The 27,982-nt window shown below is 36.5% G+C and overlaps 1 protein-coding gene across 3 annotated transcripts; it reads right to left on the reverse strand.

Annotated features, from left to right (window-relative positions):
* Window positions 1-5,975: 5,975 nt before the first annotated feature.
* LOC127447911 (dnaJ homolog subfamily C member 10-like) lies at window positions 5,976-27,117 on the reverse strand. Of its 3 annotated transcripts, none has more exons than XM_051710103.1 (23): window positions 26,829-27,117; window positions 25,287-25,563; window positions 25,032-25,197; window positions 24,844-24,894; window positions 22,108-22,190; window positions 21,520-21,651; window positions 21,316-21,409; window positions 18,690-18,767; window positions 18,428-18,471; window positions 18,144-18,275; window positions 17,939-18,028; window positions 17,163-17,273; window positions 15,805-15,919; window positions 15,254-15,381; window positions 14,728-14,844; window positions 14,037-14,138; window positions 11,374-11,529; window positions 11,132-11,265; window positions 10,975-11,028; window positions 9,528-9,675; window positions 8,876-8,998; window positions 8,668-8,778; window positions 5,976-6,621 (listed from the first exon to the last, which is right to left on the reverse strand). In XM_051710103.1, exons 2-23 carry the CDS (start codon window positions 25,482-25,484, stop codon window positions 6,610-6,612), a joined length of 2,379 nt encoding a protein of 792 aa, XP_051566063.1. In that variant the 5' UTR covers window positions 25,485-25,563; window positions 26,829-27,117; the 3' UTR covers window positions 5,976-6,609. The 3 variants fall into 3 exon arrangements, with proteins under 3 accessions (XP_051566063.1, XP_051566062.1, XP_051566064.1); XM_051710102.1 differs by having other exon boundaries at window positions 26,296-27,117; XM_051710104.1 differs by lacking the exons at window positions 5,976-6,621; window positions 8,668-8,778; window positions 8,876-8,998 and having other exon boundaries at window positions 11,202-11,265; window positions 26,296-27,117.
* Window positions 27,118-27,982: the final 865 nt, after the last annotated feature.

Below are 27,982 nucleotides of genomic sequence, written 5' to 3' on the forward strand. Positions count from 1 at the left end.
CATATAGCAATGTGTCTCGTTCGCAGGTGCAGAGTGCTACATGATGAAGGGATGCCCTGACAGTACAGCTCCAGTTATAAAATGCTTTACAGATGTTTGATGAAGTCTGCCTCGTTGCTGCTGTTGCAGAACACTTAAACAGCTGTACACCCTACATTTATATACCTGTTTCTTTGCCCTCTGAAAAATAATGCTGCCCTTTAATGAGGCAAAAGACAAGTGGAAGTTTTCTGAACCCGGTGAACACGTCTGAGAGACAAAAATGTGAACAGGTGTGTCCAACAGAGCGATCTACTAGTTAGTCTTCATCCAGAAATGAATACTGTGTCATCATTTACTCAACCTCATGTTGTTTTAAACCTGTATGACTTTCTTTCTCTCGCTGAACACAAAGAAGAAATTTTCAAGAATCCCAGAGCCTCAGGGCCTGGGTAGCTCAGCAAGTATTGATGCTAACTACCACCCCTGGAGTCGTGAGTTCAAATCCAGGGTGTGCTGAGTGACTCCAGCCAGGTCTCCTAAGCAACCAACTGGCCCGGTTGCTAGGGAGGGTAGAGGCACATGGGGTAACCTCCTCACTCCAAAAAAAAAACTTTCACTATCATCAGTTTTACTCAATCCTTGCATGTTCATGAGTTGATTCAGCTAAAAAGAAGTGTCTTGTCAGCTTTACTTATTCCATGTGCTTTGGGACAACATGTTATTTTTTTTTTTTTTTTTAAAAAACAAGGAGAGTGAATGTTACAATAAGGTGAGTAAATGTTACAATAAGGTGTTATTTTGTGTGTCTTTGTGCAAGATTAATATAAAAGGGGAGAATTGTTAATTGTTAATTGTTAATGTTTTGTTATTTTGAGATTTAGAATAATTTCTGTTATGTTGTAGATTGGGGGAGAACCATCAAGGTGAAGAGTAAACTTGAGCCTAGTTTGAGGAACAATACATTTTGAGTATTCTACAAATCGTTTAATCCATTAGACAATTGCTGTGCTAACTATAACATAGTAATCAAGTTGGATTCTGTAGTGCTTACCACAAGCATGTGTTTAGCATGCTAACATTTCATGTTTTAGCTAGCATTTCACTAAAATAATTTAATTTGTGTTATTTTGACTGTTAAATTTTGTTGGGTTTACTTGATTCCGTTAAGTTAAGAAAACTCATTTCAAACGTGTGAAACCACTGTCCATGATTGAATCATGTTCAGCCAAAGAGTTATTTTTTAAGTGTAGGCAGATGTGCAATTGAGATTTAACCAAATGTTATAGTATATAAATATACATATGAATAACGCCCAAAAAGCTATTGTATGACTTCAGAAGACTTCTAATATAGCAAACAAGTTGTATGAACTTCTTGTATGATACTTTCATGGTGCATTTTTTCCCCTATTCACTTTCCTTATATGAAAATGCACACCTCGGACAGAAAGCAGGAAAGTTATACAGGTTTGGAATGACTTGAGGGTGAATAAATGACAACAGAATTTGTTGGGGTCGACTTATTCCTTTAGCGAGATCCAAGCCCTTGAAGTGCGGGATAAAGACAAACACTGAGGACTAGCCAGGTGAGAATGGGCTCTAACTCCCATTTCGAAGGGATTTGTCATGGTTCCTGCAGCTGTTTTCCTCTTTCTACCAGATTCATTTTGAGCAACACATTCTTCTAGACTCTCCCACAATTCCGTTCTTCAGAACTATGAGGCTTTGCCTTGTGTTTTTCTTGTTTACTTAGTGCTTAGCTTTGTATACTAAATAATTAATTATCTGAAAATAAGCTTCTTCCTCTCAGGGGAAAAGCCAACACTAATTGGTCAAGTACAACCTGCCGTGAGGTTTTGAGGACTGAGTATGCTTAAAGACAAACCCGTTATGATAAGATCTCTATGATAAGCAGCTACAAGCTGCTTTTGGATAGCCAATCAAAGAGGACAGACTTGGCGCAGAGCTGCTTACAAAACCCCAATTATCACATTTGCATTGTCTGGACAAATAGATGCTTTATCTGTTTGGTATCTTATTTACCCAACCATTAACACGTGCTTTTACACATCAAACTGGAGATTTGCATGATAGAAAGTTGATTGAACTAATTTTATTGGGCAGAAAATTCTGCATGTAGGTCAGTGACAAATAAGGATGTTTGAGAAGATGTAAAGGGATTTTTTTTACTTTGTTTTTTTTTTTTTGTTTAAAACTCATTTGCCATGTTCTATTAATAGTATCCTTACATATTACGGCAGGTTATTTCATACATTTAAAAAAATAAATAAATAAAAAAATGTCAAGTGGCATAAACAGTAATAAAATATCTTCCATATACCCTAATTACAGACAAAACATGGTGAAATTACATTTAAAGTTTTTAAATGTCAAAAATGCATGATATTTGTAAATAAATAAATAAATAAATAAATAAATGCCCTGGTGGTATAACTGTCTGGGGATTGTAATAAGAAAAACTTGGAAAAAATATTAAGTAGTTTGGCCTTTATTATTATTTCTTTAAATAATCAGTGGAGAAGCTTTTTTTTCCAAAATACTATTTATATGTCAGTATATATAACAGACATATACTGAATCTGCACCCGCAGATTCCACAGAAAACATGCTAAAATATATCAAATTTATAATGCTTTCAGCAGCCATTAAGACTTTTAAGTACTCTCAACTTATTTTAACTTTTTCAGTTTAAATTAGGACTATCAGTCGATTCAACTTTTTTATAGAATGAATTACATAATGTGCTGATTGATTAACTGAATTAACCGTATACCAATATTTATTGAGAAAGGCCCCCAAATAAAGGACATTTTGAATAATTAAAATAATAATACAGAGGTCTAATAAATATTTTAAGTTAGATAATTCAAATACATTATATTATATTATGTTTTTTTAAAGCATTTACACAAGTAAAGCATTTAGATGAAACAAAAAGTCTTTAAAAGTCAAAATACTTTTGTTTTATTTCCATATCATTGAATATAACTCTATTATTGGCCTACTTTCCTCTGCTCTATTTTTAATTGTTGCTCTAGGTAGGCCTACTCATGCATCAGACAGACACTTTTGGAGCAAATTTGAATTGTCCCGATGGTAGGAACATTGCTTATACTATGGAATTTCCGTACGTGATTAATTACGCTATTTTTTTACGTGTTATTTTTCTGCAAAATCAGCACAATAAAATAAAATAGAAAAGGCAGCAGATTTTGTTTTTTGATTAAATCACATTCTAGGCCTAGGAATGGCTATGTCTTAAAAGTAAACCTTCTGTTGCCCAAAGTCTCATTCGGTTACTAAGATTAGGTTTAGTTTTAGATTTAGTGGTAGGGTTAAGGTTAGGGCTAGATTTACGGGTAAGTGTAGGGTTTCTGTGGGACGCCAAATAAACACAATAAACACAGACAGTGTGCTTACCTAGCGACGACCAGGTAAAAGCAACATTCAGGAAGCCATTTTTATGTCATGTGAAAAGAAAACCAACAGAAAATATAACAGAAAGTATACTTGTAGACCACCATGGTTGAGTGTCAAGGTCATTAGGCCTAAGTTTGATATAAAAATAAAAGAAATTGGACCTTTCTGTGACATGGCAAGGTTGAGTTTACCAGAAGTTATCTGTCTAGACACAAACACACACACACACACAAAAATGTTACGTCATTATGTAGACTTTCCCCTTCCCAGTAGCTATTAGCATCTAAATGGATAGTCATCAGGGAGCTTAAAAGTCTTTTTAATTAAATTTTGCACCTGATGGAGAAAAATCATTAAGGCTGATGGAGAAAAGAGTCATGTGGTTCCAAGGACTGCAGCAAAATAAAAGACTGAATGAACAGACACAATTAAAATCACAAAAACTTATTATTTTGGTGTGCAGTTTAATAAAAAAAAAAAAAAGTATAAAACTTTAATCACAATATAAATTTCAAAACACATTTGTATGATTGTCCAAAAAAGTTTTTAAAAGCGTATAGTTGTTTTCCGTGAACTCTAACGTTCCTCTCATAAAAAAAACAAAAACAAAATGCAACAACTCGCTGACGCCATGCAGAACTGATGAAAAGTGCTGCCAGCAGAAAGAGCCTGTCCAGCGGTCCCAGGTGGGATTTTTCCACCTCGGAATGAAAGAAAATAAACTTGTAGCAATCCCGCATGGTCGCCCAGTTTCCCCAGGCATCACCAGGGCAACCACAGCTCTGGGAATGCTGCCTGACCTGGGCAGAACATTCACACGCATACGCACATGCACAAAACACACACACTTATCCCCCCTTATTCCGATGTTCTCTAATGGTCAAAATTACCCTTAACAATTTTCTTTGTGCACCAAAGAGAAACTTTTAAAGAGACAACAACTTGCACACCCTAAAGATCCAACCTGCCCTGGGATTAGGGATGGGAATACATTTTTTTTGAAAGATTCGGATTCCTCTTATCGATTCTTTTAGTACCTTTGAGAAATAAATATTTAGTAAAACAGAATTGTAAATGCACAATTGTTGTTACATTTAGGCTACTGCCGTCAGCAGTCTGTTGCCAAATAATGAGATAATTTCTGATTTCAACAGATACATTGTTTTTTTTAAATTTTTTTTTATTTATTGCATTTCTCAGCATTTAGTAGCTTCACAAACTGCATTTTTAGAGGAGGTATAAATGCAGTCCAATAACTGGCCAAGCTATAGGCATTCATTAAATAAAATACCACAGAAAAATCACGTGGTCGCATGCATTACATTTTTTTTTATTATCCCCTTTTCTCCCAATTTGGAATGCCCAATTCCCACTACTTAGTAGGTCCTCGTGGTGGCGCGGTTACTCAATCAATCCAGGTGGCGGAGGACAAGTCTCAGTTGCCTCCGCTTCTGAGACAGTCTGCGCATCTCATCACGTGGCTCGTTGTGCATGACACCGTGGAGACTCACAGCATGTGGAGGCTCATGCTACTCTCCGCAATCCACGCACAACTTACCACACGCCCCACTGAGAGTGAGAACCACTAAATGCGACCACAAGGAGGTTACCCCATGTGACTCTACCCTCACTAGCAACCGGGCCAATTTGGTTGCTTAGGAGACCTGACTGGAGTCACTCAGCACACCCTGGATTCAAACTGGTGACTCCAGGGGTGGTAGTCAGCTTCAATACTTGCTAAGCTACCCAGGAACCCTTGACAACTTATAATGTTGAGCTATGTTGTCATATGAGCAACCAGTAATTTGCTACCCTGATTTAATTCTCACAAGCCTTGTGCACATACACAACGTACAGTTCTTAGTTCCTCTTAATGCGTTAAAATCAATATCCCTAGTTTAAACACATTCCGCAGATTTTTCTGCAAAAAATGGGCCTGTCTAAAAGGTATTCCTCATGTTGTGAGGGTCTCATTCGTGGTTACTAAGGTTAGGGTTAGATTTAGTGGTAGGGTTACGGTTAGGGTTTCTGTGGAACACCTGATTCTCTGCATATCCTTGCGAAGGATCGCAATGTTCTAACACAGATATAAAAATAGCTTCATGAAAAGCTATCATGGCTATGGCAAAAATTGTTCCTTCGGGGGTACAACTGTTTGTTACTGGGGAAGTACCCTCAAAGGTAAACCCTCTGTACCTTCTTTATAACTTCAGGTACCAATATGTACCCATTAGGGACAGATAAGGTACAAATACATTTCGATTGACATGCAAAAGTTCAGAGTGGGTGTACCTTTGAGGGCACTTCCCCAGTGACAAGGTGTCGTATTCCTAAAATTAAAAATTTTTAATAAGTGTTTATCTGGACATTGTGTAATATTGAACAATCAACTGAATAAAATGAACAGAGACTGTTTCTTTGTGTTTTAGGTCTGAAGCCATTGATGTTACCTCACTGACTCCTAGTGGCCTCCTTCTAAAACGACACAGTCATGAGAATATTTACACACCCTCACAATACCGAAGATGACATTAAACCATGTTGGGAAAAATGGAAAGTGAAGAGGTTTATTCTACAATGGATCTCTCCAAACACATATGACTGCTGGGAAATAAAATACAAAATAGTGCAGAAAAAAATTAAATTAAACTACAGAGTTTACCAAGAATCCACTCTAACCAGTGTAGTTTTATGCTTTCTACAAAATACTCCATGATTTGGCAACTTTGACAGAATGAGAACTAGAATGTATTCTAGAAAAAGACAATAAAAGAGCCTTCTGAAGTTGAACAGAACTCTAAATTGCATTTTACTAAGAAAAATACAACAAAACTTTATGCAACTGGACAAATGCATCTATTGTTAGTTATAAATACAAGAAATAAAGATTCAGTCATTTTTAACAGCACATTCATATATTATGGACAGTCATAAATAAATTGCACTGTGGTGACCTTGTCTTGCATCAATAACACATTTGGAGGTGTTTGTTGAGTCCTGAAAATCCACTGTGATTTCCTCTTCGAACCCTCTTTGAAGCAGCTGAGGTGAAGTCACTCTCTCTACAGTCTGTTTGGCAGTAAACAAACTCAAACAAATCTTTCTCTCATCAAAGAGTCCTTCCTTTTGCGTGTGCGTTATCATTCCACAGGCAAGAGTTTCTGTGTATTGAAAGATGGTTGAAGTCTTACAGTTCATCCTGTAGGAAAGTAAAGGGAATAGATTTGACGTAAACATTAGTTTATTTATTCAGTTTGGAGTGTTCACACTAGTGCTGGACGACAAGTTTGATATTCACAAAATACTGATAAAGTTAACATTCTTCTGAAAAAAAATCAATATCTCCATTAAAAATGCTCTGCTACGGCACTTCCTGGATCTTTTGGCACCCCAGAAATGGGCGTTTTGTTTCAATTGAGCTGAAAATGCCCAAAAAGTGCTGTTTGTGGGGTTGAAATACCCAGTTTCCAAAAGATAATTGGTGATTTGGGCTTCTTTAAATTTCTACCAGGATCAGCGGATCAGGACAAACTCGGGATTTTTACTTACTGACTTATTTATGTCGGGTCATTTTCATTAATATCACGGATGCTCTAATAAGACCCAATTGAGTCACAGCTGGTGTTGGTAGATTTGAACTTTTCACCAAGGAATCACACACACATCACATTTCTCAGGCTTTAGAAGTGTTAAACATTTGAGAATGTGTATTCATCAACCTTTTACATGTCTGACATAGTTATACAGGAACACTGAACCAAGTTAAAACTAGTTTTGTCGATAGTTCAGAAAGAACCAACACATTTCTTCACCAGAAACCATAGATATCCATTTATAATTAACATTAACAAACATTACTACATGATATAATGCTTAAAATATTATTAAAACCTCAGCGTATGCATTTGTGGCATAATGTTGATTACCACAAAAATGAATTTTGACACGTCCCTACTTTTCTTAAAAAAAATACAAATAAAAATAAAAAAAAGATTAGAGGTTACGGTAGCCTAGTTTCCATCCACTTTTTGCGCTATTTTGTTATCGACAGTGAAAATGCGTAAAAAAAAAAGTTTGGGACATTTGCCATCTTCTGCCTGTTTCCATTGGAATGGCCTTTTATCGATAAAAATGGTGTACGTGATGACGTCATGCCTAAAAAACACTTTATCGCATACGTTTTGGTTTATCGCAAAAGAAATCTGCCCTTAAGCCGTTTCCATACAGAAATGTGTGTTTATCGCCTCCCAGATGTCCCAATTTTGATCAACATAAATTATTATTATTATTTTTTTTTTTTTGTATTATGGGCTAATTCCATGACTGCCATCTATTATTTTGAATGGTGTGGAAAAGCAACTTTGGCTACGGATGGCTACCGCGATTAAATTAATCACAAACAGTGGCCATTAATTTGTTCTCTGTGCACTTGTCGATGTGCATGATACGAGATATTTGTGTTGGCACTCCTGGAAGTGTCACGTTTGCAGCATCGGATCTGTGCAGGTATGCCGTTAAGATCAATCCATAATCACGTACAATAAATTGGCTTTCAAGGATGTATACCTTGTCGTCATGATTAACACAGGCTAACGATTGGGGTAAATTCTGTCATGTGACGCTATATTTTTGCATTAACGCCAATTTTCTCGACAAAAAGTGTTTCCAAGCCAGTTTTTCACGACATTTGAAGTATTGACATAGAGTTTATGCGCTAGAGTTAAACGGAAATATATAATGTCGACACTTGTGAAATTTTAGCGATAATTTGCATTTCCATCAGCTTTATTTTGATGCGCTACAACTATTTTCGCAAGAAATCCTTTGGTAAGTTTATTTCATTTCCTTGTATCAGTTTAAAAAGTCTGTTTCAGAGAATCAATTCAACGATTCTTTGCGCATCACTCAAACATGTTCACGAAAAGTCTCTACTTGGCATTTTTCATGTCTTGTTCATTAAAATGTAAAAATAGATGTAGGGAAATGCTTCTCTGTATTAATAAATACTATTCACCGCAAGTTTTCGGCATTCCAACAATCTTTTTCTATTTTTTACATGGCCTCTGAATAGCACTATGGATCATCACAGTACCACTTTTCAAACTCGCCATGAAGAGTTAGATGCATTATTTCATTTTAAAACTTTCCATGCCAAAAATTTAGACTTGAATTCAGACCTTGAGTACAGAACATAGCAAATTTATTCCTAAACCCATCCAAAATCCAAAAGCAGACAGTCTCTTACTTTGAGTTTGGAGGACTTTCCCTGTGTGGCTAGCTGCTGGAGTCGCTGTCGCACAATGTCTGCAATGACATTGGAGTCTCTGCTGTTAATGTGTTCTCCACCCTGATCTCGCTGAGGGTGAAGACAGATAGAAGATACCCATTAGAAAGGCAACCCGGAGAACATCCTGAATAAAATGTTTGACCGCATTTTGCTGTACTAGCCTTACCCGTGGAGTGCCCAGATGCGGGTAAAACCTGACACTTGGGTAAGCCTTGATGCCAGCACTCTGACAGGTCTGGTAGTGTGCCTGACAGTCCACTTTGCCAGCTCTCACAGTACCCTTCATCATCTGCAGGAGGCATGAACAGGTGACTGATTAGGGATGTGTAAAACTACGTACAGTGGCCTCAAAATCTATTTGGACATATTTGGATACTTGTTTGTTTTTAATGCCACGCCAGCTTCTGTGGCTTTTTGTTTTCAATTCTGAAATTAAGGTTACAATATAAAAACAGGAAAATTAACAAACCTATTTAAAATGTTTAAAGAAATAGTTATAATTCTGTTGTCATTAATTCACCCTTATTTCATCTCAAACTCGTATGACTTTCTATCTTGTGCGGAACACAAACTAAGATTTTCTGATGGAAATATGATGCGTTTTTGTCCATACAAAGCAAGTCAATGAGGTCAAATACTTCCAAGCTATGTATATGCAAAACTGCATGAAAGGTTAGAATACATGTGATTGGCTAAAGCACTGCATGAGCCCCCCCATTGGTCCTGCCAATAAAAATGCATTTCCAACTACATTTGCATTTCCTGAAGGAAGCGCTGTACAGTAATCATTGTCAGTTCAGATTTAGGAAAAGTCTTACCCTGGCAAGAACTTCAAACTCTGGGGCAAAGTGCTGGCAGGGGCCACACCATGGAGCATAGAAATCTAACACCCAGTGATCCTTTCCTCCCAAAACTTTTCTCTTAAAGTCTTCAGGTGACAGATCCACTGAGGCCCGAGGTAGAGAGCTACAGACAGAAGAGTCCATGCATTAGAGGTTAAAAAATGCAATTTAGAAGTGCTGTATCTTTCAAATACGCATAAGCATTATTGCAAGAGCAATAATAACTCCTAAAAACAGCACTAAAACACTCTCATCATTGTTGACTCAATCCATACTTAAAGCGATAGTTCACCCAAAAATGAAAATCCAGATGTGTATGACTTTCTGTTAAACACAAACAAAGATTTTTAGAAAATTATTTCAGCTCTGTTGTGAATGTTGTCTCATGTTAGTGAATGTTGGCCAGAACATTGCAATATCCAAAAAGCACAAAGGCAGCATAAAAATGATCCATACAACTCCAGTTGGTCATTTCTTCAGAAGAGATATGATAGGTGTGGGTAAGAAATAAATCAATATTTAAGTCCTTTATTACTATATATTTTCATCCCTGCCCAGTAGGTGGCAATATGCACGAAGAATGCGCATTCATCGAAATAAAAAAAGAAGAAGAATGTGGAAGTGAAAGTGAAAGTGCAGATTTATTGTAAAAAAAAAAAGTACTTAAAATATTGACCTGTTTCTCATCCACACCTATCATATTGCTTCTGAAGACATGGATTTAACCACTGGAGTCTTATGGAACTTCATAGTTCTGGCCATCATTCACTTGTATTGAATGGACAAACAGAGCTGAGATATTTCATATATTATCTTTATTTGTGTTCTGCTGAAGAAAGAAAGTCATACACATCTGGGATGGCAGGAGGGTGAGAAAATGAGAGAATTTTCATTTTTGGGTGAACTATTACTTTAATGAATAATAAACAGCACACATTGTGTGGTTTTGGGCGGTACCCAAGGTTGGGGAATATATACACATCTCAAATATTTACAATGATTTTGCCAGCAATGTAAAATTGAAGCAATATTGTGAATTATTTTGGGTTGATTTGGCCATAAAGTTTCTTAAAGACTTATTTTCACCAAACAACAACATTAGAGTAGGTTAATTCTATTTATTTCCTTGATTAAGTTCAAACTGTCCATTTTAATTAAATTATTCAAAACTGATTTGCTTGCAATGCATTTTTCCCATCATGTATTTTTAATGTGCATTCACGTTGTCTTTGTAAAAACATATGTAGGTAAATACTGGCATTCATTAACATGACTGAATAATATTGTTCCTGTGAAAAACATGCCTTGATTAGTATCAACTAAACAATTACAGTATTTTACTTCTTCCATTAGGCATTTTGAATTTTGTCCAACCCTAGCCCTAATATTTTGAATAACAGGAAGTGACGTTGATCCTGCTTACCTCAATGCCCAAGTCTTGAGTGAAAAGGCATCCCGATGCCATCCATTGTAACTTCTGTTCACAATGAGAGAGAAAAACAGAACTTGTTGAGCCTGTGTGCAATTGTGTACAAGGTACTGAACAAGACACTTCTTTAGCTCTCGAGGGAGACACGCACTGGTATTGGTCTCTGCGGTTGCTATTCTGAGGGAAGAGGCGTATCTCTGGATAAGCTTGCACATTCTCACCCTGACAAAATGAGTGGTGATGCTGGCAGTCGACTGTGCCCACATTTATAACCCCACTCAGCATCTAGAAACAGACACAGTGAGATCATACACAAATGCATTGACCAGTAATAACGGGTGATAAGTAATGGTGCTCAAATTGGTCATCTGTGGAATAAATGAGAGCAGATACCCGCGCCATTCTCCTCCACTCAGGCAGCAGCGCCTGGCATGGGCCACACCATGGGGCATAGAAATCAACCATCCATGTCTCTGTGGACTTTCGTCTCTTCACCATCTCCTGGAAAGACTCTGGGCTCAAAGTCACCACTACAGGATTCACCAGGTCCTGAAATTAATCAGAGGGACCATCATTTCAACCAAAACTGCCAAGTAGATTTGACATGTTTACCGTTAGAACTAAATAAAATAAAAATCTGTTTAAAATAATCAAGGACACTGCGTTTCACTAAATGAACATAATGAAAAAAAAAATATCTTTATATTTACCAACATATATTTTATAAAAAAAATTCATATATGAAAAAATGCAATGCATTTTGAGTGACGGCACGAGCAAATAGTTGAATTAGTTTAGAATCAATGCATTGAAATGTACATTTTGAACTGATTCAATAACTTTAATGCTGCTTTTTAAAGTTTAAATCAGAGACACTTTCAAAAAACATTTGTCCAAATGCTCTCATATTAGCTAGGTGCTAGAAAAAGAAGAATTGTGAAAATAGTGTAATGACACATACGCAACATCTTATTGAATTTTTGAGAGCGCGCTAATTCAAAGTGCAATTTTCGTGCCAGTACAAAGCACAAGTGGGTGTTGGTGAGAGTGTTTGCACTATCTGTGGGTGTATGCGCGCAAACTGTGGGTGTACTGTATGTTAATGAAGTGGCGCGAAGCGCAATTTGCTATTTTCCTGAGAAAAAGGTCATTGCGCTGACTTTTTAGTACAACAACTGTTTTCAGGTGGTAATAAAGTTAATGTCCAAACTCTGAAAATATAGTGGAATATCAAATTATATCTCTGACAATCACTGATGTAGCCGTTTTATGAAACTAAATTTTATGAGATTTGTGTAAAACCCTCTAGAGGTCATGGTTTATTTTTCATGTATTATTATTATTATTATTATTATTATGGTTAAATTTACAATTGTTTATTTATGATCTAATTTGTATTAATTTTTTCCCACCTGTTGTCGTAAAGTGATTTTTAAATCACTGCAAAGAGGCTGGTGGTAGAAGTTGGTTAGGGTAAAATGTTAAAATATTAAGGGAGGTGGTTTTATACGATTTTTGACCTTTTGTGACTTTATTATTTTGATTATATTTTCATTTAGTTTAAAGTGTAATTTGAATTTAGAAATATTTTTTTTAGTTTTAAAGGAAAATTGACTGGTAGAAGTGAAGTGGGTCCACAAAATCCACAGCCAATCGTGGACGGCCGATATAATCACTGTTAATATTAGCCATGATTTGTGTGTCACTTGGTCAATTTGATTAATAATACTTACATTCACTATTATTTAATGGAGCGTACATCCAAATCCTGACGAGAAACATATTTTCCATGTGTATAAAAGGAGCGTGTCACTAGAAATATGCCTAAAGAGTTGTAGTACGCACACATCCAAACATTAAGGCAGGTGCACTATCAAAAATGGACACTGCTGTAAATGCTTCCATGTAATTTAATAGAAAAGACAATGTTTCGACCTCTTTGTCACTGCCTGATGAAGACCCAAGCGGTCTAAATGTTGTCTTTTCTATGAAATTACATGGGAGCATTTATAGCAGTGTGCCATACTAGAAATATGCCTGACATTCCACAAGGATGCAGATAATACACAAAAGAGTCCATATTCCTATTCTTCTAATTCATGCATTCAGCCTATCAACACTACCAACTTCTTATGAATGTGCCGTCTTTGTTTACATCACTGGTGCTTGACAGGGAATGGACTACATAAAAAGATGCAGATGGTGCAATAACCTGAGAAGAACCTCCAAATTAAATTGCACTTAACACACCCCATTAGTGCTTTGTGCACGCAATTACGTCAAACCCACTTGCACCTAGATTTAGCGCACGCTTGCACAAAAATACCAAAACTTCATGGTCATGCCCACTGAATTTGCACACTTGACTTATCGCATTGTACTGCACTTAGTGCTCTTAAAATAGGGCCCATGGTTTCTGGCAAAGTTAAGTGCAAAAAAATAAATAAAAAAATAATAGCATAAAAATCAGTTATATTCACAATCTCAACTTTATATTACCAGCCAAGTCATTTTAAATATAGTCTAAGCATCAGACGGCACACCTACAACTGTAATTGCTCGCTTTATTTCTCATTTAGACAGCTCTTCCTGACTAAATGAAAAGAAGTGGTCCTTGGCCAGTGTAAGCTGCAATACTTTTGCCATTTTAGTCAAAAAGTTCTGGCTACACAAGACTATTATAAATTAGGGCTGTGAATTGATTACATTTTTTAAACCAAGTAATCGCGATTAATCACGATAAATTATTGTACTTTATAAATTAAAACAAACATTAAAATATAATCGCAAATATATTTACTTAAATTAATATTCTGGGTGTAATACTAGTTAAGCTCAACTGAAATCATTTGTGGCATAATAGATACTACATAAATGTTTTTGTATGCATTAAACAGTCAACTATTAAATCGCAGTAATTAACGTTTTAAATTTCCCAGCCCTATTATAAATATATTGAATATTCAATATATCACCCAGTTCCTATTGTGTAGGAATTGTAAATGAGAGCATGAATGTATGCAATTGTGATCTGTGTGTTCAGGCCTTTCTCTCACCTCTATAAACTCCAGGATGCCATCTGCAGAGTGATGGCCCTCATACTCATGGATACTGGACTTGTTGAAGATCACAGTTGTTGGATATGCATTAATGTTGTACTGAAGAAGGGAAAGAAGCAAGTGAGAAGGATATTCATATTCAAGTAAAATCTGACTATTATTATAAAAATGAAGAGGCCTATAATTATCCTACATGAGATCTAAACATTTCATAAGCAATATCAACACATATGTTGGCCCTGAAAATTACTTAGACCCTTAAAAATGTCAATGTTGCTGTATTAGATATCAAAATATCTAAGTGGCATCTATAAAAACAAATTATGCTATTGCTATTGTCGGAGCTAACTTTTCTGAGCCATTTTTGCAATTATTTTCAAAAGGTGTCAATGTGTTTTTAGTAGATACATACTTTTTGGGGCCAATGTAAGTCAGGGCAAGTTAAATTAATGCTGTGCTTTCCGGTGGATAGGTTTCAAAAGGTTTTATACAATTTATGGTAGATCAACAGATAAACAGTAAGACAGGAAGCTAAAGAGGACTTTAATACATATTACCGGTAACTACATGCTCTGTGTTACTGAAGAGAGGAAACCACATTAAAAAGCTAGAATTAGTCACTGCTGAGCGCATCAGCCAAACAGGTGTCATCAACTTCAAAACTACACATCATGCCAGATTCATTTACCATACTGCAGAGCCCCTCATGCACAGTACAGTCCAGAGTCCCAAATTTCAACTGTCCAAAGAGCTGGATGGAGGCTTTCCTTAGTTCAGGGAGAGCAGCTCGACATGGTGGACACCACTGCAGGACACAAACATTACCCATAATCAATCACCAATATGCTGTGTCTCTAAATTACAGTAGCTATTATTCCCAAATATACATAGAAACGATCACCCAAAAACATTTGCTATTGGAGCAAAGCAAGTCATATGGGCTTGGAACATTATGAGGATGAGTAAATAAATGACAGAATTTTCTTTTTTGGCTGAAATAACTCTTTTAACTTTTGAATTGCAAACTGTGGCAAAAATGTTCACTTTGATTGCATCTGCAGATTACTTCCCACCCTTATGAGCTTCATGAATCAACCATCGACAGGAAGATGCCATGGCAATGTGTGTACGTTCTAAGCAGATTTTTATTAGCGTTCAAATAGAGGCTTCCAGTAGAGGTTTAACAGAGTGATTTAGATGTAATGATAACTCACAGGTGCAAAGAAGTCAACCAGCCAGGGCTCTTTCTCACGATTGGGGAAGTTCTCAGGTCTCAGAGTGGTGACATGGGAATTCACACTATCTTTTGCAAAGGCCACAATGTTATACAGGGCATCCTTACCTGGGCAATTAAACACAGCGTAATTGGCATCAGAAATTGCGTTAACAATATAAACTACGACTGGGCAATATAGCTAGAACAATTATATTTCTATATTTTTCAGCCTTTTGATGGTATATTTCATGAAATGTACAGTATGTATTTGCCACAAAAAATACAATACAAATCTGAACACAGTTTTTATATTCTCTCTTATTTCTTCATTTTATATAGGAAACAAAATCATTGTGAATATATTGTAAATATTCAATATCACCCAGCCCAATCTTGAAAGAATTGGCTGTACTGAACAAAATTTTAAAATATGGATGAATGTTGTTTACAAGTTTTAGTGTTACTGGTTGAGCCAAAAACTGTTTTAAATCACTACAAGGTTATTTAGATGCACAATATCTAGTCTTACTATAACTTTTCTGAACTTACCATGGTGAATCTCAAAATCATGAATTCCAACCCCTTTAAAAACAGCCACACAGGGCTTCTGAATATACAGAGAAGCGCACAGCTCTGAATCTGAGATACAGTCCACCTTTCCCACCTGCGCAGACAAATGAACATGATGAATCCAAAACAAAAGCACCATTTAGCAGAAACTGCACGACTTAAAAGTAAAAGTTCATCGCAAATTAACAATTCTATCATCATTCACACACCATGTCGTTCCAAACCCCTATGACTGACATTCTACTGTGGAACACGAAGAGACGTTTTGAAGAATGTTCTCACTGCTCTTTTATAGGAGATCCCTTAAAGGGATAGTTCACCCAAAAATACAAATTCTCTCATTATTTACTCACCCTCATGCCATCCCAGATGCATTTGACTGACTTTCTTCTGCTGAACACAAAGATTTTTAGAAGAATATCTCAGCTCTGCAGGTCCACACAATGCAAGTCAATAGTGACCAAAACTTTGTAGCTCCAAAAAGCACACAAAGGCAGCATAAAAGTAATCCATAAGACCACAGTGGTTTAATCCATGTCTTCTGAAGTGATCCAATTGATTTAGGATGAGAACAGACCAAAATATAACTCCTTTCCCACTATAAATTGTGACATCAGTAGTCTCTTTGGCTATCACGATTTCAAACTCGATAATACTTCATAGCGGCATCTCAAGCACTAGGAAGCGTAATCGAGCTTGAAATCATGATCATCCCAAGAGACAGCAATGGCGAGATGTACAGTGAAAAAAAAGAGTTACATTTTGGTCTGTTCTCACCCAAAACCGACTGAATCGCTTAAGACATGAACTAAACTAGTGGAGTTGTATGAATTTCTTTTATGATGACTTTGTGATTTTTGGAGCTTCAAAGCTTTGATCACCATTCACTTGTATTGTATAGAGCATAAAACTTTAGATATTCTTCTAAAAATCTTCGTTTGTGTTCTGCAGAGGAAAGAAAGTCATACACATCTGGGATTGCATGAGGGTGAGTAATTGATGAGAGAATCTTCATTTTTGGGTGAACTATCCCTTTAACCAGGAAACTGTCAAGCTCCAAAAAAAAATAAAAAATAAATAAATAAATAAAAAGACCTTTACAGTGACCAGGCACTGTATGCTTCCATTGTATGTGAAAGTCCTGCATAAACATTCTTCAAACATCTCTTTTTGTGTCCCACCGAAGAAAGTAATTCATATGGTTTTGGAACGACACAATGGTGATTAAATGATGACATAATTTTCATTTTTGGTTGACCTATTCCTTTAAATAAATCAGGGAAGATTGACAGACACTATTTTAATAAAAACAAGGACAAAAAGAGAAAATCACGTACCTGTATGTGCGCATCTTTCAGAAGAGCTTTGAGTTTTTTATATTCATGTGATGCCAGATCATTGTGTCCAAAGGAGAAGCTAATGAGCCACCGGTGATGAGCCAATTTATGCTGAAATTATAAAACCATAGATATAAATACAAATATTATCCCCTTAATCACCAGGTTACAAAATAACACCTGCCGATAGTAAAAAATTGGCTTTGGCAAGTAATGCACCAATAACACACCAGTTTGGCGAGTTACACACTAGTTGGCTGGTAACTTTATTAGGAACTGAAAAATTACATGGTTTTAAGTTGCACTGTAAAAACGATAGTCTGGCATGTGCCATTCAAATCAAAGACAAACAAACCATTTTGTTTGTTTTTCTAGGATGCCAAAAGGTTTTTTTCTCTCCAGACCTCCATGTGGCAAGACACAAATATGCAAGTAAAAAAACAGCAATTTAATTCCAATGTCTATAGGGACAACAATACATTTTGGAATAAAATTCATTCAAAATACCATTTCATGGACATTAAGAAAAATGTATGGCCTGTAGATTTTCCTAATTCACCCCATCATATTCAGGTGTTATCTTTAGACCCTGTTCATGCCACTTTAAAACAGTGCCACACAATCATATTTGACCATGAGTGTCAGTTCCCTGCTGTTACTGAGTAAACAAAGATACTGCAGGTAGTGCTGGGTGGGGTACTGGAATATGTTCAATTCATTGCAACAAACTCTTTTAAATGCTTGTTCATATTAATAAAATTCCCTTGAGAACTTACCTCAAAGCTGTCCTTTGTAAGAATCTCAAGGTCAGGCAGATACTTCAATACTTGTGCATATATTTCTTTAGTATCCAAACTCTGGATAAACTGCAAGATAAATAAGAGTCATATACTGTAAATCAAAATGAAAACCAGATCACCAAATTAGGTCTATTAAGAGCTACTAAAATCAAATGCATGATTTTTAGAAAGATGTCCCCACCAATACGCTGCCTTTCTGAGCAAGGGAACTGCCAGGGGGAAAGAGGCCTGTCGTGCTAGTGGTGATCTCAAAGCTGTCACACAGATCTGCCTGTTTGGAGCAATCCATCCATCCCACATTTACCAGACCATCCTGTAGAGCGAAGCAAAGGGAGGACTTTACAATGTTGATTCACGCTCACAAAACAGATTTCAACTGTGAGAATACCCGTTCTTAATGCTTTCTGTTTATGATAATGTGTCACTGGAATTGAATTAGATGAAACATGCCTGCACAGTGCTTACCAACATTCCAGCGAGCTTCCGTCTTGTCTGAGCCTCCAGACAATCTATGAGGAATGGTGGTGTTTTAGTGACTTTTCGGCAAAAACAAGAGTCTTTCTGTAATTATTTTCTATTTTATGCATTTGGCAGTCATGCAATCCATTTATCAGTATTTGTGTTCCCAGGGAATCGAACTGGTGACTTTGGCATTGCAAGTGCCACGCCCGACATGTTGAGCTACAGGAACTAAGCTCCAATTATTAAGATTTAGTAGTTGTCTTACCCCCAGTGTCTGCACAGAACGTTATCAGCCAGCCAATTTTTTCAGTAAACGCTCTATTGATCTCAGTGAAGATATTCCCTGAAAATACAAACCAATTTTAGAGATACAATTTCAGCTTTCAAATATAACTAAAAACACCTAATAACATTTGCAAATAAAAACTGATGTCTCACAATAACCTGTTCAACTTCAGATAGGGCTGCACAATTGAACTGCATTTAATTTCGATTAATAGAATTCATTTATTTGATCAGTTGTGCAGCCCTAACTTATAGAATTGAATTTTAAATGTATTACTTATTTTAGGTGACTCATCTGCATGCCGTAGTCTTTATGTCGGATAAACATCCAATGCAAGCTGAAAACGGTGTCCCTGAATGACTTATTGCAGTTAAAAATCAAGACTAGTTGCCTAACTGTCAACTTACAAATAATAATAATAATAATAATAAATATATATATACGTGTGTGTATGTGTGTGTGTGCATATGTGTGTATATATATATATATATATATATATGTATACACACACACACACACACACACACACACACGCTCTGGATATAAAAAGTCTACACACCCCTGTTAAAACAGCAGGTTTTTGTGATGTAAAAAAATGAAACAAAGATAAATCATAACAGACTTTTTGCACCTTTAATGTAAAAATTACAACCTATGCAATGCCACTGAAAACCAAAGTGACACATTTCAGAGAAAAAACAAAAAAAATAAAAAACTTAGAACAACTTAACTGCATAAGTGTGCACACCCTTTTATAATTGGGTATGTGGCTGTGTTCAGAATCAACCAATCATCAAACTCATGTGAAATAGTACACACCTGTCTTCACCTGAAGTGACTCTGATTAACTCCAAATAAATCTCAGCTGTTCTTGTAGGATTTTTCTGACATCTTGGTTGCAGCTACAACAAGAGCCATGGGCCACAAGGAGCTTACAAAGCATCAACGGGATCTCATTGCTGAAAGGTATCGCTCAGGTGAGGGCTACAAAAACATTTCCAAGGCATTAGATATACCATGGAACACAGTGAAGACAGTCATCAACAAGTGGAGAAAGTATGGCACAACAGTGACATCATCAAGAACAGGATGTCCCTCCAAAATTGATGAAAAGACAAAGAGAAAACTGGTCAGGGAGCCTGTCAAGAGGCCTACAGCAACATTAAAGGAGTTGCAGCTCTTTCTGGCAAGTACTGGCTGCTCCCTACATGTGACAGCTATCTCCAGTATTCTTCATCTGTCTGGGCTATGGGGTAGGGTGGCAAGACCAAGCCTTTTCTGATGAAAAACCTATATCCAGTCTCCCAAAACCATGTGGAAAAATGTGTTATGGTCTGATGAGACCAAGATTGAACTTTTTGCCCAAAATTGTAAAAGGTATGTTTGGCGCAAAAACAACACAGCACATCAGCAAAAGAACACCATACCCACGGTGAAGCATGGTGGTGGCAGCATCATGCTTTCGGGTTGCTTTTCTTCAGCTGGAACTGGGGCTTTAGTGAAGGTGGAGGGAATCATGAATAGCTCCAAGTACCAGTCAATTTTGGCACATAATCTTCTGGCATCTGTTAGAAAGCTGAACATTAAGAAATCTTTCAGCATGACAATGATTAATGTTTTGGCCCAGCCAGACCCAGACCTGAATCCTATAGAAAATCTGTGGGGGGACCTGAAGAGGGCCGTACACAGGAGATGCCCTCGCAATTTGACAGATCTGGAACGTTTTTGCAAAGAGGAGTGGGAAAATATTCCCAAGTCAAGATGTGCCAAGCTAATAGACTATTATCCAAACAGACTGAATGCTGTAATAAAATCAAAGGGTACTTCATCAAAGGGTGTTAGTTCAGGGATGTGCACACTTATTCAGTTAGGTTCTTTTTTTTTATTTATTTATTTTTCTGAAATGTGTCACTTTGCTTTTCAGTGGCATTGCATAGGTTGTAATTTTTACATTTAAAGGTGCAAAAATTCTGATATGATTTATCTTTGTTTAATTTTTTACATCACAAAAATCTGCTGTTTTAACAGGGGTGTGTAGACTTTTTATAGCCACTGTATTTTATATATATATATATATTTTACTGTATATACAGAAGCAAGGTTTCTGATTCATTAAAATGTTTTTACAGCGGTTGATCATGTTATAATCAACCCTTCACAATTAGTTAGGTGTGGCTTCTGCAACTGTAGTCTTGATCATTTATTTGAAGCCCTAACGTAACTGGAAATGAAAATGTATTCATATCTATTCATTATACATAGCTTAATGATATTAATGATAACGATAATATTATTAAAACAGTGGGAATACAAATGACCTTTTCTGCTACTTTTTTCTTTACAAATTATTTATCCGCATAAGAATTTAAGTGAAAAGTTTAATTTAAAAATGAACAATTCTCAGAATTTCTTATTTTCTAAATATTGATTAGTGACCTAGGGGAATTACAGGATCTTAATTTTTTTTTATGCTGATTTTTCAAAATCTTAACACTTTATTTCCAGGTTTAAATGAGAGAAAAAAAAAAAAAGAAAACACACACAAGATTTTTAAAGTTGTCTCATTTGGACCTCACTGAAACGGATTTGAAATGTAACTGAATACCTTGCCACAGTTCCGTCACTTTGCTCTGCACAAACTGCATTGCAAACGTGGTGAGGCTTGCTTTCGATCGGTCGCCATAGTACTTCTCTGGATTCTGTTGGTATGATTGCATTTGTACTTTAGAGTGACAACAGACATTAAACATACCGTATACGTTCAGTTATGTATATAGACACTAACAAAGCAAAGGCAGAATGTTCTCACCATTCCAGCTCTGAACACATAGAGGCTGGGGTAGCTGCTAATGCCTTTACTACGGCACAGTCTGCCATTATCACCACAGTTCACTGCGCCGATCCGAATCACACCGTCCATCTCCTTAGCAAACTCCCGCCACTGCAGGGTCAGGAAAATACATGACATTAACAAAACCAACCCAAACATGTGTGAGGAGGAAGTGACTACACTGCAAAAAATTGTTTTCTTAATTAGTATTTTTGTCTTGTTCGAACAATTTATTAGACAAGCAAAATGGCCTTGTTTTCAAAAAAAATCTAGCTAAATTTAGCAAGGTTTTTGCTTGAATCAAGAAACTATTTGCCAATGGGGTAAGAAAAAGAAACTTATTTCAAAGGGAAAAGAAGTTTATTTTTGTTACCCCACTGCTTGATTTTTTTTTAAGCATAAAATTTCGTATATTTTGTCAGATTTCTCTGAAAATTATCTTAATATCTTATGCCATTTTGCTCGTCAAGTAAATATTATATATTTGACAATATCTTGTTTTAAGAATATGTCGATATTTTTACTGGAAAACAAGACAAAATTACTAGTGTAAGTGAAGTTACATACCGTGGGGGCAAGTTCGTGACAGTGCGAGCAGCGTGGGAAATAGAAATTAACAAACCAGACTTCCCCAGAATTTACTGCTGCATCTGTGGAAAGACCAAACCTGTGTAACAACACTCCATTTCCAAATCAGTTTAAGCCACTATTTGAATACTACAAGATGAGCAATAAAAGAGGCGATGGATGAATTTCACAAAAACCTGTCAAGAACATGGCCAAGTCATATTTCACCCTAAAATAATTATCTTTTTGCACAAAGGAAATGAAGCCTATAATTGGGACCATTACAGTTTTTTTTTTTTTCAATCTGGTTTAAGCATATATATATATATATATATATATATGAATTTTGGCCCATTCCTCCAGACAGAACTGGTGTAACTGAGTCAGGTTTGTAGGCCTCCTTGCTCACACATGCTTTTTAAATTCTGCCCACAAATTTTCTATTGGATTGAGGTCAGGGCTTTGTGATGGCCAGTCCAATACCTTGACTTTGTTGTCCTTAAGCCATTTTGCCACAATTTTAGAGGTATGCTTGGGGTTATTGTCCGTTTGGAAGACCCATTTGCGACCGAGCTTTAACTTCCTGGCTAATGTCTTGAAATGTTGCTTCAATATATCCACATAATTTTCCTTCCTCATGATGCCATCTATTTTGTGAAGTGCACCAGTTCCTCCTGCAGCAAAGCACCCCCACAACATGATGCTGCCAGCCCCATGCTTCACGGTTGGGTTGGTGTTCTTCGGCTTGCACGCCTCACCCTTTTTCCTCCAAACATAACGATGGTCATTATGGCCAAACAGTTACATTTTTGTTTCATCAGACCAGAGAAAATTTCTCCAAAAAGTAAGATCTTTTTACCCATATGCACTTGCAAACTGTAGTCTGGCTTTTTATGGTGGTTTTGGAGCAGTGGCTTCTTCCTTGCCAAGCAGCCTTTCAGGTTACTGTATGTCGATATAGGACTCCTTTTACTGTGGATATAGATACTTGTCTACCTGTTTCCTTCAGTATCTTCACAAGGTCCTTTGCTGTTGTTCTGGTATTGATTTTCACTTTTCGCACCAAACTACGTTCTTCTCTAGGTGACAGAATGCATCTCAATCCTGAGCGGTGCGTGGTCCCATGGTGTTTATACTTGCGTACTACTGTTTGTACAGATGAATGTGGTACCTTCAGGCATTTGTAAATTGCTCCCAAGGATGAACCAGACTTGTGGAGGACCACAATTTTTTTCCCGAGGTCTTGGCTGATTTCCCATGATGTCAAGCATACAGGCACTGAGTTTGAAGATAGGCCTTAAAATACATCCACAGGTACACCTCCAATTGACTCCAATTAGCCTATCAGAAACTAATTGGCTAATTGCCTAAAGGCTTGATATCATTTTCTGGAATTTTCCAAGCTGCTTTAGGCACAGTTAACTTAGTGTATGTAAACTTCTGACCCACTGGAATTGTGATACAGTCAATTAAAAATGAAACAATCTGTCTGTAAACAATTGTTGGAAAAATTACTCGTATCATGCACAAAGTAGATTTGCCAAAACTATAGTTTGCTAATATTAAATCTGTGGAGTGGTTAAAAAAATGTTGTTTTAATAACTTCAACCTAAGTGTATGTAACTTCTGACTTCAACTGTGTGTGTGTGTGTGTGTATATATATATGCTGGATGTGTTTTGTTTTTGTCACCATTTGGAGAAAATTCTAGAGACTGCTGTGTGTGAAAATCCCAGGAGATCAGCAGTTACAGAAATACTCAAACCAGCCCATCTGGCACCAACAATCTTGCCACAGTCCAAATCATTGAGATCAAATTTTTTCCCTATTCTGATGGTTGATGGGAACATTAACTGAAGCTCCTGACCCGTATCTGCATGATTTTATGCACTGCACTGCTGCCACACGATTGGCTGATTAGATAATCGCATGGATGATTGTTGGTGCCAGACGGGCTGGTTTGAGTAATTCTGTAACTGCTGATCTCCTGGGATTTTCACACACAACAGTCTCTAGAATTTACTCCGAATGATGCCAAAAACAAAAAACTTCCAGAGAGGGGCAGTTCTGTGAAAGGAAACGCCTTGTTGATGAGAGAGGTCAACAGAGAATGGCCAGACTGGTTCGAACTCACAAAGTCTACGATAACTCAGATAACCCCTCTGTACAATTGTGGTGAGAAGAATATCATCTCAGAATGCTATTCAGAGATGCGGGTTGGTGCTGTTTTGGCGGCACGATGGGGACCTACACAATATTAGGCAGTTGGTTTTAATGTTGTGGCTGATAGGTGTATATCATAATCCTTATTGCTGTAATGCTAAACAATAACAAGCATTTATACATCACAGTAGTATATTTTATAATGCACATAATTTATGCTGATTTTTTAATAATTGCATTACAATATTTTTTCATAGTATACAGTAAATAAATGTATGTAGTACACTAATGAGCTCAAAAGTAAATTGTCTGGATGCATTACAGTAATGATACTTGATAGGGAAAATGTGTTTAATTGTCATGAAAATTATGTCACAATGTCTGTCACAAATCTAAATAGTACAAAAAATATCTTAATTTTCTTTATGGAAAACATTTTCTTATTTTGATTTTGGAGTGCAATGTGATCTGGACATGTTTTCGTGAGATTCATCCCAACATTCTAGACTCCTTTTCAGTCTGTCCCGAAATGTAATATACTGCTTGATCTGTGTCAGATCAGCTCATTACTTACCAAAGTCCCCTCTGTCTAGTGTAGTAATTTCTTGATCATCGTCATAAATTCCTGGAAAACACATTTAAATGTTTTTTTTCTCGAGGATAGACAAATATGGCATATCTTGAAGAGCTTTAAACATACATTCATTTTTACAATAATTACAATAATATCCATACAGAGCATGATGGAGAGAAATCAATTACCAAAATCATATCTGTAATAGTTCCAGCTTTCATATCTTCCTCCCTGTTGTTCATCTTGCAGGCCCTTCTCTCCATACTTGTCATATTTCTTCCTCAAGTCCTCATCCTTCAACACCTCGTAGGCCCGATTGATCTTCAAGAATTTGTCGTGGGCCGTTTCATCGTTCTAAAAAGACACAATTGCTGAGATCTCAGAGACACTCCAAAGGATGATGTGTTAATTGCTCGATGGCATGCCAAAATAAATCTACTCACAGGGTTTTTGTCCGGATGCATTGTGAGAGCGAGCTTTTTGAAGGCCTGCCGGATCTCTCGAGTGCCTGCCTCTCTCGAAATACCCAACAACTTGTAGTAATCCTCATCGGAGGAAATGGCAACAAACAGCCATAATGCGATGAAGGCAAACACCAAAGTTCTCCTTGAAGGTCTTTGATGATTCTGGAACATCTCCATCGTTGAAGGCTGTAGTTGGTGCAGATTTTTGGTGAAGGATTGCTTACAGGAATCTGATGCTCATCCTCAACAAAGGCACCTTGCGAGCAATGACAGCGAGAAAGAAAAAGAGACACTCTTGGTGTGGAAAGTGAACACGTCAGTGTTTACAGAGGGTGGAGCAACTTCATACTTTCTCTTGACATCTCTGACATACAGACAGACACACCACATCATCTGTCTGTTTGATCACTGGTTCTCGGCCAAAAAATGAGTCGCAGGTCGCGGACAGCAGGGGGGAAAAAAACAATGCTAAATGCAATTAATAAAATGCAACTAACCATATAATCGTGTATAGTTGGAATATTTAAATAAACAGGCTTCGGCTAATAATTTTGCCCATTGATGGGCCCATGCAATTGATTGTAGTTTTAATAAGTTCCAATGCCTGATTTGTTGCAGCATTGTGTCTCCACTTGCCAAATTTGGTTCCTAAAGCAAAGCCAGTTGAGAACCAATCATTTTATTCAGATCACGTCATTTAACAGTCAATTTGTTTTCTTTACTGTCTTTACACCTAGTTATACAACACATAGCTTAATATGAAGCTCGAGATTACGTATTATATCTCTGCTCACATTAAGATATTTTTTTCTGTTATAATACATGTTTATGCGACATTACAAACATAGACTAAAACCGGTTAGATAATTAGACATCTAATTCCTGAATTCCACAGCAAAACTTCTGACCAAAATCCAATCAAGTCATTCCCAGTATAAATTAAGTAAACTCAACGTTTGTTTTCGATGCAGTGTGTATATGGTCTCACCTTTTTTTGAATACTCTACAATAATCAAGCAGCAGTGCTCTAATTCATGCTTTTATTATAGGACAGACACCGGTGACAATAACAGCGTGAAGCAAGCAGTAGAAGGAGAGCAACAAGCCACCAGAAGTCTTCCTCTTCTGCAGTTTTTTGGTGGTTGGCATTCACTGCCACCAACTGGTAAGGAGTGTGGGTCTGGATCAGCTAATTCTTCTTATACAATTGTGACCTAAACTATGAGACCTAAAGTCTGTCTGTATGTCAGAGATGTCAAGAGAAAGTATGAAGTTGCTCCACCCTCTGTAAACACTGACGTGTTCACTTTCCACACCAGGTTGTATGAAGAGAAAAAAGGTGCAATGTAAGTGAATGTTGACTGAGGCTATCAGTCTCTAATATTCTGCTTAACATCTCCTTTTGTGTTCAAACATTTTGTCTTTTTAGTCATTCATATCTGTTAAATATTACAAACAGACACATGTCCTGATATTCTTATTAAAGTTGTATAACAGTATAATAGATAATTAGCAGATTACAATTTCCAAGCAATGGTAAAATGATTCTCTGTCTGTTTTCTGTCTTTGAAGCATCTACAGGTGTTGTTTGCTGGTGAAGCTACACATGTGAACTTCTACACCACAACCCATGGAGCTTACCTCACAGGGGTCAGAGAAGGGCAAAGACTCATAAGCCATTACTCTGGTTGAACAGTACAATCCTAGAGAGGAGAATATACACTTTGGTTTCATGAAGATAACATTTTATGAGTGTATACCATTTTATAGACTTGCTCTCACACCCTAGACTTACACAAGTTTTTAAATGATCCACAGGAAGTTTATAGCTGCCTGGAAATCTGCATAAATATAAGTGTTTACATTCAACTGTACAATGCATATTTCTATCCTGTTCATTGTTAAACAACCTCAGCTACATGATGTACATGCAGTTTTGATGAAGAAATATTTTTTCTGAGTCTCTAAAGCAATGTTGAATAATATTCTCATTCTTTAAATAAATGATAAAAAATGTAAAGATGACTGCAGTTGTATTAAATGGTCTCAAAATCGGCTGAACTGATTAGAATGAAATTGAATCCGATAATCAGATTAGAATAAAAAAAATACTATTTCTATCTAAAATGTGTTTTCATTGAATATTATAATTTATGAATCCAATTATTTAACACAAAAGAGTTGACTCATTAACCACATAATCCCCCCCCCACCACACACACACACACACACACACACACACACACTCACACTTTAAGACCCCTTTATATAAGTAAGAAAATTCTATATTGACCATATTTAAAGATGGAAAAAAATTTGGTCTCTATAACATGTGTAGGTCTTATGGCGTACGGTCTGTAATGAAACAGTGCCTTTTTGAAACAGTAGAAAATAAAAACAAGCATGGTGTGAATTCAAATACACTTGTAAACAAAATGCATATTAAGTTACAATAGTTTGCAAAATTCACAAATAGACATTTTTTATTTTTTTTACAAGTAAAATTACATTGATTTATGGTATGTAGTCAAAATAATGATAAGATGAATGAATGAAATTATTTATAAATCAACCAAGAAGCACATTTTCCTATACCTAAATATAAGATGGTTATTGGAAAATTAACTTTTCCTGATCAAGTACCATTTTAGTTTTTTACTTTTTTTGTTGTTGCA

This window comes from Myxocyprinus asiaticus, chromosome 11 (genome assembly GCF_019703515.2).
Source record: "Myxocyprinus asiaticus isolate MX2 ecotype Aquarium Trade chromosome 11, UBuf_Myxa_2, whole genome shotgun sequence".
In the NCBI taxonomy this organism is placed as follows: Eukaryota; Metazoa; Chordata; class Actinopteri; order Cypriniformes; family Catostomidae; genus Myxocyprinus; species Myxocyprinus asiaticus.